The sequence below is a fragment of the Perognathus longimembris genome, chromosome 21, assembly GCF_023159225.1.
Source record: "Perognathus longimembris pacificus isolate PPM17 chromosome 21, ASM2315922v1, whole genome shotgun sequence".
NCBI classification, from domain to species: domain Eukaryota; kingdom Metazoa; phylum Chordata; class Mammalia; order Rodentia; family Heteromyidae; genus Perognathus; species Perognathus longimembris.
The window spans coordinates 28,724,128-28,742,930 of NC_063181.1; the positions used below are offsets into that span (position 1 = coordinate 28,724,128).

General features: G+C 40.0%; 3 protein-coding genes across 7 annotated transcripts in view; 2 read left to right on the forward strand and 1 right to left on the reverse strand.

Moving 5' to 3' along the window:
• The window catches only part of Cfap97 (cilia and flagella associated protein 97), a 29,130-nt gene extending 25,494 nt beyond the window's left edge, over positions 1–3,636 (forward strand). For all 5 annotated transcript variants that reach the window (XM_048330829.1, XM_048330833.1, XM_048330832.1 and 2 more), the window contains one exon: positions 1,055–3,636. In XM_048330829.1, the coding sequence (XP_048186786.1) occupies positions 1,055–1,182 (128 nt within the window). In that variant the 3' untranslated portion in view covers positions 1,183–3,636. The remainder of the gene's footprint in view (positions 1–1,054) is intronic.
• Positions 3,637–4,652: 1,016 nt separating this feature from the next.
• LOC125339623 (HIG1 domain family member 1A, mitochondrial-like) lies at positions 4,653–5,186 on the forward strand. The gene has a single exon (XM_048330835.1). It carries the CDS (start codon positions 4,700–4,702, stop codon positions 4,979–4,981), a length of 282 nt encoding a protein of 93 aa, XP_048186792.1. The 5' UTR covers positions 4,653–4,699; the 3' UTR covers positions 4,982–5,186.
• A 7,532-nt stretch (positions 5,187–12,718) lies between these two features.
• On the reverse strand, positions 12,719–17,476 carry Slc25a4 (solute carrier family 25 member 4). Its single transcript, XM_048330834.1, has 4 exons — positions 17,227–17,476; positions 15,250–15,736; positions 14,488–14,628; positions 12,719–13,251 (listed from the first exon to the last, which is right to left on the reverse strand). Exons 1-4 carry the CDS (start codon positions 17,335–17,337, stop codon positions 13,094–13,096), a joined length of 897 nt encoding a protein of 298 aa, XP_048186791.1. The 5' UTR covers positions 17,338–17,476; the 3' UTR covers positions 12,719–13,093.
• Positions 17,477–18,803: the final 1,327 nt, after the last annotated feature.

Consider the following 18,803-nt stretch of genomic DNA (forward strand, 5'->3'; position numbering starts at 1 on the left):
CTATTTTGTATTTGTATCTTTCATCCTTTTGGTAAAAATGTTCTCATGATAGAGTTTCAAAATGCTAACTTTTCGAGTGCATTTTATTCCTTCTTACTGGCCTTTTTTGCTTTTTGTAGTTCACTTAATTTTAGGTTTTGTAAAGAGATAAAACAACTGAAAATATCAGTATTTTCTTACAAAATGAAGAAGAGTCCTTTAATTTCAGAATCTTTAATAAAGGGAGAAATTAATACTGTTTGAAAGTTGCTGAAACATTCTCCCTAGTTATGGATTATTTCTAGTATCTTCTAGTCTTTATGTGTGCTCTTTTACAAAATTGGATAACTAAAACAAAATTAGGAAACAATAGTGTCATAATATATGATGCTTTTTAATGTTTGACATGTGATCAGTGATGTACCTAGCTAGTTATGTACCTTAGAGAATATAGGAAGGGAGTAACTATATAGTGCCAGGGAATAGACCATCTAAAAAGTTCCAGACACTTTCCTGTATAGATGCTGATGCTGTTACTGCATGTATCCATTCTAAACTATCTAAAAATAGAAGCTAGAACTAAACAAAGTGGAACCACTTAGAGTGTCACAACTTCCTGATGTTTGTGTGAATCTTAAACACTCAGTGACTGACAGTTCCTTTTATTCGTTTTGTATACTATAGTGACTAAGGTAGGGTTATCCTCTAGTAACACATACTTAGCACTGTCTTGAATATAGTAAACTAATATTAAAAACCATTATAAATGGCTACACAAAGTGTTTTTGTTTTCACTTGAATCACTTTAATCATTTAAAGTTTTACAGGGAATCCTGATGTAAGAATGTATAAAAGTATTTGAGTGTTAGACACATACAGGATAAAGAAGTAAATTTACTCTGGACTTAAAATTAGGAGAGGAAGCCCAAAAACAAATATACTTTCTGACCTATGAAACTGTAACCCCTCTGTATATCACCTTAAAAATGACTTTTTAAAACATTAGGAGAGGAAGTTTATCAGATGATTGATGCGTTTAGATAACTGAAATGATTTCTTCTTTGTCTTCTTTTAGGAGGTGCTTCCAGGACATCAAGTGCTACCAGTGGTCTCAGTTGTAAGACTGAACGATCACTTTTTGACACACCCAGTAGCTTGTTGCTAAGACCTAAACCCCATAATGTTCGTACTGCTTGGTTATAAAACCTTTTTTTAGTTTATACGTTGTTCATCCACATTTTACTGATAGCCTCGTGTATATTACTGTCTCTGTAAAAACATTCATATTGTTTTTCAGAAATTTGTATAACAGTTGTAATTTATTATTAAGTACACAGTTGTCATCTAAAAGAAAATTTAATGTGAAATCAGTATTTCTTATGGTGATGTATTTACATGAGATACATATTTGGTAATATGCATGTATGTTTCCTTGGTCAGTACAGAAACTGATCAGTTGTCCTGCTGAAAAAAAAAACAGTAGTAATAGTGTCATTGCATGCTCAACCCAAGATGTTCACTATATAATTCTAACTTTGTGTTAGTTGTGGAGTTGTTTTTTGGGTCTTTTTTTTGGGGGGGGGGTAAGCTTTAAACTGTGAGCTTACCTCCTCAAGTTGATTTACTTTCCTGTTTGCTTTAAAGCTTGGTTGAGAGACACAACTTGATTGTATGAGCAGTATACTTATTATGAAACAAACCTTGAAATTTGTTTGCATGAATGGAGCAGACTTAGATTTGATGAGCAGATTGAAAGTAGTTTGTACTGGGAAAATTCTTACTATTCCACCAGCAGTATGTAATACCATATAAGAGTTAGGCCTTAAATTTTTGATTAGCCATTCTAGACCATTGCACACTTTGAATAATAGAAAGGTTAACTTATACTCTCCTCTTTTATGTTTGCATACCCTCAAGTGAAGTACTATTAATGATTCAGAGAAAGGAGGTTGGCTTTAGAGCTCCAGGGTTTACTGCCTGTGATGAGTTTGTCCACAGAACATACCAGTTGCATCATAAGTGAAAGCAAATATTTGTTAAATCAGTGACTAGCATCACAAACCAGTCTAAAGAGACAAGCAGATCCTGAGATGTGTCAGAAGTGTCTTAAGTGATACTATTATCATGTTGTGCTGTAATTTAGTTTTTTCTGTGTTTGGGAGAAGGTTTAGAACAAGAAAGAAATGCTTTGCAAATAACAGCTGGTGTTTATAGGGTCTGAAAAGGAAAACCATGATTAGTGGGAGAAATAAACCACACATTGATTGAGACTACTGCTTTAAATACTAGTGAATTTTCTAGTTTATTTTGATTTTGTTTATTTGGTTGAGTCCTGGAAGTCTGGGGGGGAGGGCTTTTGTTTGTTTGTTTTGTTTTGTTTTTAAACCAGTGTTACCATTTAAAGGCCCCATGACCTGGATTATAGAGAAGGTGGAGAAAAGTTGACTTTTGAAATCAGAATGTTTTTCCCTCACTCAATAATTTCTTGTTTCATAGAACAAAATCTGGTTATCACTGCTATTTACTATTGGCTTTAACTAGTCCCAGTAAGATTGGCTTTTTCCAGTACACAAGCTCTGTAGTATGTGTGCTACACAGACTTTTCTTAGCACCTTTAGCATTGAGGCAAACTGTACAAGCATCAATTCACAACTTCTTGCTTAGTTTGTATTCATAGAGTTTGCTTAGGGCAGTGGAGGTAAAAATTGATGAAAAAGTGTCCTTTCTGTAAAGATTTTCTGCTGCCTTCTTGGAGCTATAGCAACAATACTTGGTGCATTGTTCTGCAAGTTTTTATACATGCTTTACATATAAACGAACTATAATAAACCAAGATTTTTTTCTTTTGATTTTTAACTTATTCCATTTTTTACTGTTTGTATGGCAATTTCTCTTTAAGGAGAGATAAGATAATGCTGAATTGAAAACTCAGCCTTTAGACATTTGCACAATAGTGACTGAGTATTTTTTAAAAATGGACTTTGTTGAGGCACAAAAAAATTTACCTGTAAAACTCTTATGTTCATAGTAGCATTAGTCTTGGAGTACATTTATGTTCCGTACTGCCAAGTGCCAGAATAAGAAATATATAATTTCATAAATAAAACTGTACTTTGATTTTACATGCTAATTTAATGCCTTTAGTGTTTACTACCTTGAAAGGAGAAGTTTGTCTTAAGTATTAACACACATCCAATTTGAGGTAAAAATTGGGAAGAACAATGGCTCTTAAACAGAATTTACAATATTGTTGTCACAGTAGGTTATATATGATGAATATAAATAGAATAGATGGACAGGAGTTGAAAAATATGTTCTTTTCTGACATAACTCAAGGTACTTTGAAGTAGTTATGGCTTGTGAAGTGTTGTCAATAAAAGAATCCTAAGTATATTGCTCTCTGCATTTTCAAGGACAGAAAAAAAGAAAAGATCTAGCACTGTTTTGTATTTGGTTAATATATGTCCTTTGAAGATTTACATGTATCACTGGATAGTGTATGAGTCTGAGATCTAGTTATTTGGCCAGATTCCCTACTCCATCAAATGTTAAACTGATGGTGCCTCCCTTATAATAGTTTCTGTGAAGATTTTAAACTATTAAAATTAAGGGATAGTAGTATCTCATACTTACTCTATTCCTTTTTCAATCTCCATTTTTTTTAAAAACTACTTTCTTACCTACTGTTATAATGTAGTTGTTCTGCAGTTGTTTCAAATCTATTATTCCAATGCCCAGAGTGGATATTTAGACAACTTTTAAAATGTGATTGTGATAGGTATGATTGTGTGCTTCTCAAATACTATAGCTCTACAAAGTATTAAGACCAACATAAAGATGTGATTTTATTTTAATAATTAAATTCACAAAAAGTTTAATATCTTAAATGCTGAAGTCTTAACCTGTAATTAATTTTATACCATCTTAGAAAATGTAATTAAGATTAGTAGCTAACTTATTTTCAGGAGTAAAGATTAAGAAGAAACTTGAAAAACATCTTTTTAAACTCTTGTAGTCTGTTGTCATGGATTTTAGGCATGAAGAACTAACTTGGCATAGTGGAAAAAGAAATAAAAGAATTAAAGATAATTGAACCTTGATCCTATGTCTTGTTTATTTTTTTTAATTTTTATTATCAAACTGATGTACAGAGAGGTTACAATTTCATACGTTAGGCATTGGATACATTTCTTGTACTGTTTGTTACCTTGTCCCTCACCATGTCTTTATATTTTAAAAATTAGGCTAATATTTTCTGTGTGCCTTATAAGACGAAGAATTGGAATGATGTTGGGAAGAGGGTATTGGTTATTAACGTTTTTGAAAATATGACATTTGGAAAAGTTATAAATGACAGTGATGGTCAGTACTATTTTAAGCCACATCATCCATTCATCTGTAAAATTGTTATGGTGCCACAATACAATGGAAATTCTTCTAGAGGCCTTCTTTTTCAGTGCTGGTGATGGAACCCAGGGCCTTGTATGTGCAAGGCAGATTTTCTGCCCTGGTCTAATTCCCAGCTTGGTGGAGCACCATTTAAAAGTAACTATGCACATCAGCATTTCACTAATACAATACATGCCGTAAATGGTAGATATTCTCTTTACAACTAAATCTTCAGTTTGAGTTTTTTAAGTTAAATTTTAATTTTTAAAAATATCATTGGACTGGCCTGCTTCAAGTCTCGGGGTGCTCGAAGATTCTTCAGGCAATCACAATGTCAACCGACACAGACTTATCTCTCTCTTTGTATGATGAAGGCCAGGGCTCTAAGCTTGTGCGGAAAGCTAAAGAGGCACCATTTGTTCCTATTGGAATGGCAGAGTTTGCAGAAATTGTGGCATATGGCTTATACAAGCTGAAGAATAGAGGAAATACAAAAATGTCCATCCACCTCATCCACGTGCAAGTCGCAGCCCAAGGCTTCGTCGTGGGAGCCATGACCCTCGGTATGGGCTATTCCATGTATAAGGAGTTCTGGGCCAAACCTAAACCTTAGAAGAAGTGATGCTGTGTGAGTCCTGTTGGAAGAGCTTCCTTTAATTAGACATCTCATATTGAGGTTTCCTGTTGCTGTTAGAAATCAATGATTTGAGTGTATTTGGGAGATAACACGATATTAATAATGGACTTAAAAATTTTTTTTCGGGCTTGATTTTTCTGGTGACCAATTTATTAGGTTACCCAGAGGAATCCCTTACCACAAACAACAACAACAAAAAAAATTAGTGTCGCCTAAATACAAATGTCCTCGTGTGTGTGTGTGTGTGTGTGTGTGTGTGTGTGTGTGTGTGCGCAGGTACTGGGACTTGAACTCAGAGCCTCTTCCTATCCCTTAGCTTTTTTGTTTGTTTGTTCAAGGTTGGTACTCTTACGCCACACCTCCATTTCCAGCTTTTTGCTAATGAGTGGGGAGATTAAACATCTCTTGGATTTGCCTGCCCAGGCTGGCTACAAGCTGTGATCCTCAGGTCTCAGCCTCCAGAGTAGCTGGGATTACAGGCAAGAGCCACCGTATCTTCCTCTTTAAGGGTGACAAGCTGTGATCCTCAGGTCTCAGCCTCCTGAGTAGCTGGGATTACAGGCAAGAGCCACTGTATGACAAAATTGACTTAAAGGTGACAGCTTCTGTCTGTCTTGTACTGCAGAATATGCCCCGTGCCTACATATTACATATTAATCCCAGTTATCCCAAGTCATTTTACTTTAGTTCTACTGTACCAGTTTGAGAAGTCCAGTTTGTAGGGTTTGCTGACTCCTGAAAAACTCATTGTCAACTAACTGCATGAAATATAAATTTCAACTCTTCCCAAGTGAAAGTTTTCTATTGTGTGTGTGTGTGTTTTGTATATTTATTTATTTTATTTTCAAATTTTTATTATCAAATGTTTTGTATATTTAAACCAAACCCAAAAAACTTATCAGCTGATTAGAGGAACAGTGTTTTGGGCTCACATTTGTAAATGTGAGAAGAACTTTATAGATCTCAGATTTACTGTTTTAGGATTGCAGAATTTTTTTTTTCTGATCTTGTATGAGAATAATTTTTAAAAGTCTTTGTATTTATGTTGACAGTAATGGGGCTTGAATTCAGGACCTGGGCACTGTCCCTTAGCTTTTTCACTCAAGGCTGGCACTCTACCACTTGAGCCACAGCTCTACTTCTGGCCTTTTGCTGGTCAATTGGAAATAAATGTCTTACAGGTTTTCTTCCTGAGCTGGCTTTGAACCGTGCTCCTCACTTCTCAGTCTCTTGAATAGCTAGGATTATATGTGTGAGCCACCAGTACCTGGCTTCAATGTCATTTTTATATAGAGAAGATAGTTTTGTTTGCTTGCTTTTTTGTTTTTTTTTTCCTTCCCTCCCTCCCTTCCTCCCTTTTTTCTTTTTGTGGTGCTGGGAATCAGTCTAGAGCCTCAGACATGCTAGGCAAGCAATCTACCACTGAGCTACAAACCCAGCCCAGAAATAGGTATTTTAAGAATGCATACATGGGCTGGGAATATGGCCTAGTGGTAAAGTGCTCACCTTGTAAACATGAAGCCCTGGGTTCAATTCCTCAGCACCACATATGTAGAAAAAGCCAGAAGTGGTACTGTGGCTCAAGTGGCAGAGTGCTAGCCTTGAGCAAAAGAAGCCAGGGACAGTGCTCAGGCCCTGAGTTCAAGTCCCAGGACTGGCAAAAAAGAAGCAGCCAGAGACAGTGCTCAGGCCCTGAGTTCAAGCCCTAGGACTGGCAAAAACAAAACAAAACAAAAAAGAGTGCATACGAAGACAAATGAACTTTTTTTGATGTGGGACAATGTTAAATAGGCTACTGGAAATGGAAGCCATGAATAGTTTGCTGAGATATTATACACCAAGTTTGATATGCTACACAATGTTCTAGAACACTTGTAAAATTCTCTTGCCTAACCTGAACTTACATTCCATGGTAATAACATGGTATTAAAGTGAGTGAAATGCAAAAAAAAAAATTATATCATTCGACTAAATCACTCAGTAGCTCTGAAAGTGATATATCTGAACTCTCAACTACAAAATTGAAGTAAGTACTTAGTGCTAACAATATTATATTGTGGCCGAAATGTATTCAAAGGATAGGCTTAATTGTTTCAAAGCAGCTGAGTCCTTGGAGCAGCTCAGTGACAAGAGGTCAACAAATTTTGATAATGTGGTCTTTTAGTTTTCATTAAGTTAAAAATATTTCCAAATTTCTATGTGATTTTCCATGTTCAACTCATAAAGTCTTTAGAGTATATTTTTAACAGAATGCCCTAAATTATATTTGTTGTTGATTTATATAGAAATCATAGAGTTAAAAAAATCTTAAGAGCTCTCTATCACAGGCCATCAAACTATATAGTTAATGAGAGACAAAACCACCCTGCTGTTTTATATGGTTTGGGCTATAATTTGGATCTATAGAATGTCTTGCTCCTCCCTCTCTACTCCCCCCAAGGCCAATGAGGTTACCCAGATGGAGCTACTGGGAGGTGACAGAACTTTTAAGTGATATGTCCTAAAGAGAGGTTTTATATTGCTGTGCCCTGAAGGGGCTTCCTGACACTGTGAGGTATGCAGCTTTGCTTCACCGTGTACTCCTGCAGTAGTACACTGCTTTACCACAGGGCCAATCAACTGGGCTGAAACCTTCAAAAATATAGACCAAAAATAAACCTTTTGAAGTTATCTCAGGTATTTTGTTAGGGTAATGGAAAGCTAACAAGACTTTTGAGCTGTCAGAATGGCTTTTGTTTTGATTTATGGAGCACTTAGGACCTCTGTCTTGATAGGCATGCTCTGCCACTTGGGCCATGTCCCCAAGCCTTTTTTGCTTTATTTTTTTCAGAGGGGGCTTGACCCTTTGCTTGGGCCTACTTCCATATAATTCTACCTCTGCCTCCCACATAGCTGGGATTATAGGTGTGTACCTCTTGTATTTTAAGATGAGTTTTTAAAATCAAAGAATAATATGGTTTCATTTCTTAAATTTTAAACAGCAAGAATTGTATATACTAATGTAATTTTTCCTGTGCTATTTTGATTCCATGTATATAGCTTATGATATTTAAATATGGTTAAGCATCTACTCGAATGTTTGAAAGACAAATAGCAAAAGTTAGCTTTTGGAAATGTACAGAATATCGGTAGTCACTCTGCTGAACCAGTAGTACAGTAGAACTTAGTGCCCACTCATCAACTTCTCCCACGCAGCATCTCTCCCTGCTGCCTTGGTCAACATTTGGTAACCACCATTCTACTATCAACTTTTATGAGAGTGGGATTGTGTGGGACTTATCTTTCAGTATTGGACTACATTCACTTAATCACCTATTCCATGCAGTCCCAAATGACGGGATTTTATTCTTGTATTTACAGCTGAAATAGTATTCTGTGGTATATATGGCCACATTTTCTTTTATCAGTTGGTAGACACTTAGGTTGCTTCTAGTTCTGGGCTCTTATGTTTCCTTTATTGTGCGGAAGCATTCTAGTTTGATGTAATTCTGTAATAATGTTTTATGACATGTGAAGACTATTGCTTTTCAAAGGTCAGTATTTACAATAAGAGTTTATGGAACACAGTGATGTTCACTCCTTGTATGCCTTGTCTAGGATTGTTTGTGGAACGTGACACTGCTGGTCAAAGACCATCGGCCAGCAAATCATAAGGTTATTTACTATCTTACAGGAAGAAAAAACATGTTGCCTTCTACATTGGGATTTCCTTTGCTTCTAGCATACATCAGGAGTGTGAAAAATCTTAATACAGTTAAGGATCAGAGATGAGGTGAAGTTTGGCAACAATATTACTGCAAGGTCCAAACAATTCCGTACTGAAATAAGGAACTGGTGAGCCTAGACTCTGGTATTTGCCCCTCTGTCTCTTGAGCAGTTCTAAAATCACTTAGCACTTCCTCAGCCTTTTCCATAGCAGAGACCCCATGTAGAGACTGGCTCACAATGCCAGACTCGACCTCAGGGTTTTCTTTCTCTTCTGAAACCTTGGTCCCCTAATGTTCTATGCTTCCTTAGCTTTTCGGTGCCATTGGCAAAATTTTATTTTAAATAATTTGAGCTCCATTTCTAAGCATTTTCTGAGAGAGCATTCATACACACTGCCTAATCCACCAATATAGAAATCTCAAAGACCATTAGTATACTTTTTTCTGAAAATAACTTCTAGATCTTATAGCAAAACTCTGCTGAGGAAGTTGTGTTCATCTTGAGTCTAAAACTATCTGGGCAGTTGTCAAGTGAGTCAGCACCACCCTGTCCCCCGTGCCCCTACTAGAGTTGGTGGTGACAGACTTTATTCCTTGATCCGAGTTCCCACAGAAGCAGAAACCTATAAGTAATTCTTGTCCCTTTCCTCTGTTTACTCTCTGTTAAACTCCATCCAAGCCCTAAACAGTAGTCATAACATTGCCTTGTTACTGCTTTGGAGCCATAAACAGTGCTTCACCTCCAGTATGATCTTGTTCCTGCTATATTCTACCCCCAACCCAGTCTCCCTGCAACAGAAATTTGGCTACTCTAGACCATTACAGATTGTGTTGTGGGATGAAATGGGACATCCTCAGAAGAGCACACTGAGGACTTCATTATTTAGTCTCACCTGCAGCTTCCCACAGATACCTTTGAGGATACTGGAGGCATCCCATCTCACAGCCTGGGGCGTTTTGTCATTCTGCATCAGTGACTGACCACATGCCACTTACATCTTGCTGTCATTACCTAGCTAATCAATGCCTATTCCTCATTAAACAGCTCCAGAATCACTGCCAGAAAGCGCCATTAGTCCCTAAGGTTCCCTAAGGGTAGATTTCAGATGTGTTTGACTATAACCTCAAGGGATAACAAGTATTCAAATAATGGAATGAAAAAGATGTCACACTTAACCATTCCTTTTACTATTTTTGGCATTTGTAGGGTTTGAACATAGGACCTGCATGCTGTCCCTGAGCTTCGTTTGCTCAAGGCTAGCTCTATAACACTTGAGCCATAGTGTCACTTCCAGTTTTTGAGTGGTTAATTGGAGATAAAGAGTCTCATGGACTTTTCTGCTTGGGCTGGCTTTGAACTGCAATCCTCAGATCTCAACCTCCTGAGTAGCTAGGATTATAGGTGTGAGCCACCAGCACCTAGCTTCCCTTTACTCTTTCTGTTTTACTCCTGGGCTTCCGATAAGACTTATTTTTAATTTGAGGGGAGAAAACATTGCCTCACCTAACCAGATAACGTAGAAAGAGAGCTACTCCTTTTGTGCTTTATCTTCTCCATTGTCTAGTCTGTGCTCTTTAGTCTTTACACTTCATATTCTTCCTGGTTGTTTTTACTGTTATTCCAGTAAATACATTTATCAACATTGGAATCACTTTTTTCTCAAGTGCTGCCTCTTGACTTCAGTTGCCCGCAGGTTTTTGGTTTTTTTTTCTTCAAAACCAATAAGACAAAATGTCATATTCAGGAGGAGCCAAAACATAAGTAAACAGGAAGAATGTCAATGCCATCCAGTAACTGCCATCCAGTTAATTGCAACTTCAGCACAAAGAATTGAGACTTAAAAAAAAAAAAAAAGCACAGTTGCTATTCATCAGTGCTTTATTTAAAATGTAAGCTATAAAATGTCTAAAGGATACAATACATGAACAATGATCAAGAGTAATCAGGACTTTATTTGGGGTTAAGGGGCCTGTGAGAAATTCCAACAGATAGGTTACCCAGTTTTTGGTTGTTATCCATTGTATTGAAATCAGGGCCTGGGCATTACCTCTGAGCTCTTTTGCTCAAGGCTAGTGCTCTACCACTTTAAGCCACAGCTTTACCACCCGTTTTCTGGTGGTTACTTAAAAAAGTCTCCTGGACTTTCCTGCCTGGGCTGGCTTTGAATCACTATCAGGTCTCAGGTCTCCTGAGTAGTTATGCTTATAGGCGTGAGCCACTGCCCAACCACAATTCTAATTTGTTACTTTTAACAAATGCCCTGATGGTATGTCGATACACCAGTAGAAGGAAGCCTTGCCTGTACCCCCTGCCAGATCATGGCATAGTATGAGAGGCTAGTTCTAGGAGTTCCTGGTGAATTAAGTGGAACTAACTCAGCAGGACTCTTGAGACAAAGTGCATTAGAGGTAACCTTAGCAGGAAAGGGAAGCCAGCATCTGGGTCACATGCAGAATGTAGATGAGAAGTATTTAATACATGTCACTCATCTCCCCTCCCAGATGCATGCCAGGCAGGACAGTTAAAAGACTGGGGGGAAAAATCAGCTCTTGGTTGGGATGGCACAACCGTTTCCAAGAGCATTGTATGGCCTCTTTGTCACCCTAAACCATTAAGTTTGAAAATACTGAAAGTACTAGCCCTACAATTAGATTCTCTGCATAAAAGCGTTTGTCTTAGTAGCCTGTGCTGTTACTGTGCATCTATTAGCAGCAGTATTAAATCATTCCCATTCTAGAATGACAGGATGGACAGATGCTTTCTCTTAGCTCTTTTAGCTTTGTTCATACACATACGTATCTGCTAGGTGACGCTGGATATAACATTAGATATGGTAAAGTTCTCAGGCCTTGATGATTATTGTAAAACCAAAGCAGCTGATGTTTTCAAGGGAGACAGGAGTAGGCTTTGGGTACACACCTCCAAACTCTTGTCAGGAAAAAGAGATTTGTCTGCCTTTCAAGCTGTGCCAGTTAGAGGCTTGTTTCCTTCAGAAAAGTCACAAATTGGGACTATATTAACTAGTTTTTCCTGGTTTAAAAGTAATGGATTATTTTGTTTTTCTCTTGCACACACCTATGCAAAATCAAATGTAAACTGACTTTTCCTCCAGGTCTCAAAAAACTTACTGAAAACAAGTACTATGGGATACTTTCTAAATCTGATTGTTTCAAGGTACCTCTCCTATCACCCCCCTCCCCATTTCATCCCACACCCACTTCTCTTTTGTCCCAAGAGTTATTGTACCAAAATGTTGACTCTGCCTGAAGCTTCTTTCAAGACAGAATGATTGGCTTTTTACTCTTCCACAGAAACTAGTAGACATTAGGAACTAGCCTGATAACTTGTGTTACAGACTGAATGTTTGCATCACACACACACTCCCAATCTTTATTTTGACATCCTAATCCCCAAGTATTAGATGATGGTGCCTTTGGGAGGTGATGAGGATGTAAGAGAGGCTTCATCAAGCCCATTAATAATCCTCAACAGAGCTTTCTGGTTCTCTTTGTATCATGTGAAGCTACCAGAAAAGATGGTTCTCAGAGCCCTACCACAACCCTACCACACCGGCACGTGGTCTCCTTCTTCCCATCTTCAGCTACAGAATTGTGAGAAACAAATTCCTATTGTTTTATAAGCCGGCTAGTATTTTGTTTTACTAGCCTAAACTAAGACAACTGATTTTCAATGACTACAACTTTTTTTTTTTTTTTTTTTTTACAATTTTAGGTATGGAAAATTTCCAAAAGGACTAAAACAGTACTTCTAATTATGCAAAATTATTTGCCCCTGTGATTTAAAGTTTTTAGTATAATCTCAGAAATTCTACAGATCACATGAAAGTGTGAGAAATTATGACTCTAGAAACATCATCTATGCTAATAGCAACTGTGTGACAAGATATGTGTCACTTGCTTAAGTTTATATACCAGAATGCACTTAACACAATATATAGTGTCTGATAGAAGCTTGTTCATTAATAAAATGAGTCATACTAGAAAATGCATTTAAGGTTTTGTTTTTTAATCCATTTAGCAGTTAATAAGAATTCAATAGAGAACATGCATTAAGTGGTCTTTATTGATGATTCACATTCGATTATTTCTTGATTATCAGTTCTTGAGTTAATTGTACAAGTATGATAAGTTATTTTCTATTTGCTGTGGTAATTTAAGTGTAAAATAAATACAAAATACACTTGTGGTTTAATGAACGGTCAATGAAGCACTTTTTTTTTTTCTTGAAGTATTCCTTACGGCCTAAGTTTTATCCCAGATCTATCTTCTTATTTCCCCAGGAATAGTTGATTAAACCACACAATGGATCTGTTTGTGAACCAAGTTCACTGTGAGCCAGTGAACTTGAGTTTTAATCATATTAGACATATTTCTTGATCTCATCATACAATACCAATACAAAAGCACCACCCATGCCTCTCAATACATTGGACCAGGCACCTTTGAAGAAAGCTTTCCCTCCTTCATCTTTTGCAATCTTCCTCCAGCAGTCAACTGTCCCCGTGTACATAATATCAGCTGTGGAGACAAATGTAGACCAGAGATCCATAATGGAAGAAAAGAGACTTTTTCTCAGACAGATACCTACATACCATTGGCAGTTTTACAAAATTAAGCCCTAGCTTTCCCAACACTCAATTGGACAACTTCCTGGCTAACTCTTAGTCATTCCTACCCTTCTGACTTAGGATCAGTTAAGATTTGGGGAAATCAACTAATTTACACACTGTCAAACTGCAGAGCAGGGTAAGAGCAAGGGGGAATGGATCTATTACACCATGTGGTTGCTATTTTTTCTTTTTTTCCCCACTAATCCTGGGGCTTGAACTGGATGTAGTCCCTGAGCTTATTTTGCTCAAGGTCATCATTCTACCATTTGAACCACACCTCTACCTCAGGCTTTTTTTTTTTTTTAATTTATTGGAGATAAGAGTCTCAGATTTTCCTGCCTAGCCTGGCTTCTAACTGCAGCCCATAGATTTCAGCCTCCTGAGTAGCTAAGATTATAAGTATTACCCACCAGCATCTGGTATGATTGCTTTTTCTATGAGAAAACAGACCTATTTATACTGCCCAAGTTAATATAACTGAAATGAAAGGCTGTAACTATTGAGCCATATAAAACTGCCTAACATTCAGTGTTTTCATCTACAGAAGTCCAGATTTTCTTTGAAAACAAGTTAACAAACTGTTTCAGGCCATCTCTCACTCCTCTAAAAACACCCTCTCACACTAGAGCAATAACTACACAAAGGAAACAAAAATTCTGTTTTGAATGAACTTGCAAATATCTCCCTTCCCCTTGTTTCTGCATTAAGACTCTAAGAGTTGAGGTCTAAATGCTTAGTTTCACTTTTAAATAGCTCATTTTTTATATTCTATCATCTCTAATAAAACATTCTATTCTGTAAAGAAATAATTAAAAATTGGCAGGATGGATGATCGTTTTTCAAGTTTTGTGTGTGTGTCCATGCTGGAACTAGAGCTTGAACTTGAGGCCTCACACTTTCCCTTAGCTTTTTCATTCAAGATTTCCACTTCTGCTTTTTGTGGTAGTTAAGTGGATTGTCTACTGGGATTGTCTGCCTAGGCTGGCTTCAAACTGTGACCCTCAGATATCAGCTTCCTGAATAGCCAGGATTACAAGTCTGAGCCACCAGTGCTTGGCCTCTCAAGTCTTTACCAGATAATTTTGCCAATTAGTTGAGGAAAATAAAAATTAAGAAGATTCACATTAGTAAAGATCATGCTTACCCCCTTTCCGGCCAGACTGCATCATCATCCTACGACGAACAGTGTCAAAGGGGTAGGACACCAGCCCTGCAACTGCAGTCACACTCTGGGCAATCATCCAGCTCACGATAATGTGCACATTCTTGGGGTCAGGCAACATACCTGTGAACAGAGCCAAGAAGACAAGCAGTTATCAGGTGACTGCTCTCAGGAGTTCAGCAAAAATCAGGTGGATGTGGAACTGTGGCTCAAGTGGTAAAGTGCTAGTCTTAAACAAACAAACAAAAAAACCTGCAAAAAGACAGTGCCCAGACCCTATACCAGCCCAATAAAATACCAGTTCAAACCCTATACCAGCCCAATAAAATTATTTTTAAAAGGCAGAGGAAAGGAAGAGGCTACTGCACCTCCTACCTGCCCTTCCAAAAGAACCCTCTCTACACTCTGGATCAAGCAAGAGTTCTGCTTGTTGAAGTTGCTTCGTGTTAAAATAGGTAACCGATAAAGCTGTATCTCTGACTAACTCACAGAGTATATTTCAGTCCGTAGAGGACACAAAACATTATTCATTCACATGTCCAAGTCACATTCTATCTTCATACAAAATCCTGAGTTCGGCCCAGAGATGAGGATGAACAAAATAAATCTAGTCTTTGTGTTACAGCGTCCTTTCTCCCACCCCTCTTCCTGCCTGTTCCAGCCCTTCTTCCTCCCTGCCCCCACCCCTCTTCCTCCCTGCCCCTCCCCTCTTCCTCCCTGCCCCAACCCCCAGGCCCCTCTCACCCTTGGCAGTATCATACACTCCGAAGTAGGCAGCTCTGTAGATAATGATGCCCTGGACAGAGACGCTAAAGCCCTGGTAGAGCCCCTTCAGGCCATCGGACTTGAAGATCTTGGTAAGACAGTCGCCCAGCCCATTGAACTCGCGCTGAGCGGAACCCTTGCCCACATCAGCGGCCAACCTGGTCCTAGCGAAATCCAGAGGATAGACAAAGCAGAGGGACGTGGCCCCGGCTGCCCCACCGGAAGCCAGGTTACCAGCAAAGTAGCGCCAGAACTGCTTATGCCGATCCACACCCCCCAGGAAGATCTGCTTGTACTTGTCCTTGAACGCGAAGTTGAGAGCTTGGGTGGGGAAGTAACGAATCACATTGGCCAGGTTACCCCTCCAGAAGGAGAGAAAGCCCTGCTCCTTGGGGATTCTCACGACACAATCCATGATTCCTTTGTACTGTTTCTCAGCACTGATTTGCTTGCTAGCATGCTGGACCTGGAGGAAGAGAAGGGAGGGGGTAGGTGGCAGAGGACAGACAAGGTCGAGAGAAGGGTAGAGGAGAAAAAGGGTTTGTACTTCCTTTTTCGAAGACAAGGTCTAGCTAGGTAGCTCAGCCCAGCCTCTTTCTGCCGCTGGGCTGCTAGTAATACAGGCATAGGTCACTACACCCCACTGCTCCCTCCCCCTTTTGCTCCACCACTGTTTCCCTCAAGAGACAAAAAAAAAAAAAAAAAACCTACTCAATTTCTTTTTGAGAAAATGCGTCCATCAATATATGTAGCCATATCTCTGTATAAATTAAACACTGGTCTACAATGCCTCAAAAAGAATTCTTTAAAAAAGCAGGAATTAAAGAAACAAGCCAGAAGGTCCAATTCTGCTTCAGTTATCAGGGCACTAGAGAGAAAATGTCTCCTCAAACTGAAAAGCTGATTTAATTGGGCAAAGATAGTCATGTATTTAATCCATTTTTCCTAGGGGTTTACTGGGTGCTAGAAAGGAGTAATGATCATGGCCTTCAAAGGGTTCCCGATTGCCAGACATGTGACAATTCCTCAGTGTCTGCTCTCCTACAGCTGAGGGCCCTTCCGTAGTAGATGCTCTAATATGGAGAATAAACCCCAGGAGGCATTAGCGCCTGAAATCTTTCAAGCAGATTATCCAAGTCATCAATTGGAATAATTTGTTGCTGTTGTGGGCATTTTTTCCCTCTCCCTCCTGGCCATTTTAACGCCCAAATTAGACTGTTCTTCTTTGGGCAGCACGTGCCTTTTGGGCAAGTGCGGGGGGGGGGGGGAGGGGGAGGGAAAAAAAAAAAAACCATGATAGGATGATGACCATTCAGTGACCAGGCAGAGGAGAAGAAGATTTGGCGACAGAATGAATAAGGTGATCTGAAAACGGTGTCTTAGTCTCCCAATACCCGAAGTTTTTCTTCATCCATAAAATGGAGGATAGTTCTTATCTTACAGAGGTAACACAAAATGGACGGACACGCGTGTGTGTATCCACCAACATATAGCCTAGTGCACCGGCACAAGCGAGTTCTCGAGTAATGATTGGTCAGATTTTTTTTTTTATTAGAAAAGGTGATTGCTGATAAGGATGTTGGAGGAAAAAAAAAAATCAAGGTGACGAGGCTCTCCTTAGAGGCCTAGCTAGCATGGAATCCTAGGGCAATCCCAGGCGCAGGATCTGGCTCCAAGTAAACCGACTCCTGGTGGGTTTCCATATATAGCCACCCGAACGCTGGGCGCCACCCGACACCAGGAATATGCCACTGACGCTAGACCTGTATCTACGCAGAGGGCACCTTCCCCTTGGTGTAGGCCAGGCGCCCGAGCCTGAGGCCTAGCACAGATTTGCTGCAGCACCCCGCACCCCACGTCACAGCCGCTCGTGCCGCATCCCCCGGCACCCTGCCCGGCCCGCATCCCCGCTCGCTGCGCCCGCGCCCCGGGGCCTGCGCCAGCCGCTGTCCTTACCTGCAGCAGCAATTTGACCCGCTCGATGGGGGCGACTGCAGTCTTGGAGACGGCGGCGGCGATGCCACCTGCCAGGAAGTCCTTTAGGAAGCTTAGAGCTTGATCACCCATGATGATAGCCGGGCACACACAGCCTGCAAGGAACTGCGCTCTGGCTCTTGTTCTCACTTACTACGCCCTGGCCAGGCACCGCCACCCCGTCTCCGGCTCCTAAGTCCCTGCGTGGTGCAAAGGGGCCGCTCGGCCTGCCCGCAGTCCGCCTTTTATAGTTCCTGCCCGTCCTCTCGCGAGAGGAGGAGGGCCCGGGGCGGTGCGCGCTTTGCGCATTGGCTGGGCAAGTACGTGGACACCCCTTCTTCGTCCTCAGCTTTGCAGAGGGCATTGGGGGCGAACGCGCTTCCGGGAGGAGGTAGGGGTGGGCTGGGGGCTGTGCTTTCATCTGGGGACATTTAAAGGGCAAATTCATTTTATCAGTCCCAGCGAGCACAGGGAACACCGTGTCTCACTGTAGCCTGTGGCCGCTAGTATTTATAGCACCAGAAGGCTTAGCCTGGGGCCGACCTGGGAACAGACTCCGGACCCGCTGCTTCCAGCTAGGCTTTCTTCAGCCCTGGGGCCTGCGCAGATTGCAGGTCTTTTCCACCCCCACCCCCCCTTCCTTTTTTGTAAAGGCGTTTCCCACCACAGTGCATTGCCTGGATTTGGGAACCTTTAGAGCTGTGCGCCCTCACAAATAAATTATGATCCACCTTCATAAATACCGATGGTACTTGCTGGTGTGGTTGCCTCATGCAATCTGGCAACCCACTGCCTTCCATTTCTCTTCATTCATTCTGTTACCGAGTATCGGTGTATGGCCAAATGCCCATGTGTTTGCCACTAAGTGGCTTTAGCAAATAGGTTCGCGGGTTACACACACACACACACACACACACACACACACACACACACACACACACACCCTGATGACTTTTAAGACAGGATACCTCTTTTGTGAGTCTGTCAATACATCTTGGAGTTCACAAGACTCTACTTTTGTATGTTCCCAAAGGAGGGCTTAATGTACCATCTCAATGGAAAGTCAGCACATACCCTGGGTAGAACGTACTTAGGAGCTGGCATCTACTTAAAGATCAAGAGTTGCACAGAATAGGTCTAATTTTTGGCTGAATTTTCCTCTTTTGCGGCTGGTTGATTACTATTATTATTATTAAACTTTGTGCTGGTACTGACACTTGAACTCCGGGCCTGAGGATTGTCCTTTGTCTTTTTCCACTCAAAACTGGCCCTTTACCCCTTGACTTGTAGCTACACTTGCAGCTTTTTGTTGTTTAATTGGAAGTAAGAGTCTCAGGGATTTTTTTTTTTCTCCCTGCTGGCTTTGATTCTTGATCCTCTGATCTCAGCCTCCTAAGTAGCTAGGATTACAAGTGTGAGCCACCCATATTCAGCTTGCAGGGGTTTTTGTTGCTGTTTTGTTTTGTTTTTACATATATATTTGTATGAGCTTTGCTTTTCCTCATCCCCTCTTTTAAGGCAATTGGAATAACCATACAGCTTTTCCAATTCTGCTTGTC

What these genes read in the sequence shown, in the direction of transcription:
- LOC125339623 (XM_048330835.1), top strand. Translation starts at nt 4,700, where the DNA reads ATGTCAACCGACACAGACTTATCTCTCTCTTTGTATGATGAAGGCCAG.
- Slc25a4 (XM_048330834.1), bottom strand. Translation starts at nt 17,337, where the DNA reads ATGGGTGATCAAGCTCTAAGCTTCCTAAAGGACTTCCTGGCAGGTGGC. An exon ending in AGTGTATGATACTGCCAAGG is followed by an intron (nt 14,629 to 15,249) that starts GTGAGAGGGGCC and finishes CTCTGTTCACAG; the next exon opens with GTATGTTGCCTGACCCCAAG. An exon ending in GCAGTCTGGCCGGAAAGGGG is followed by an intron (nt 13,252 to 14,487) that starts GTAAGCATGATC and finishes TTGTCTCCACAG; the next exon opens with CTGATATTATGTACACGGGG.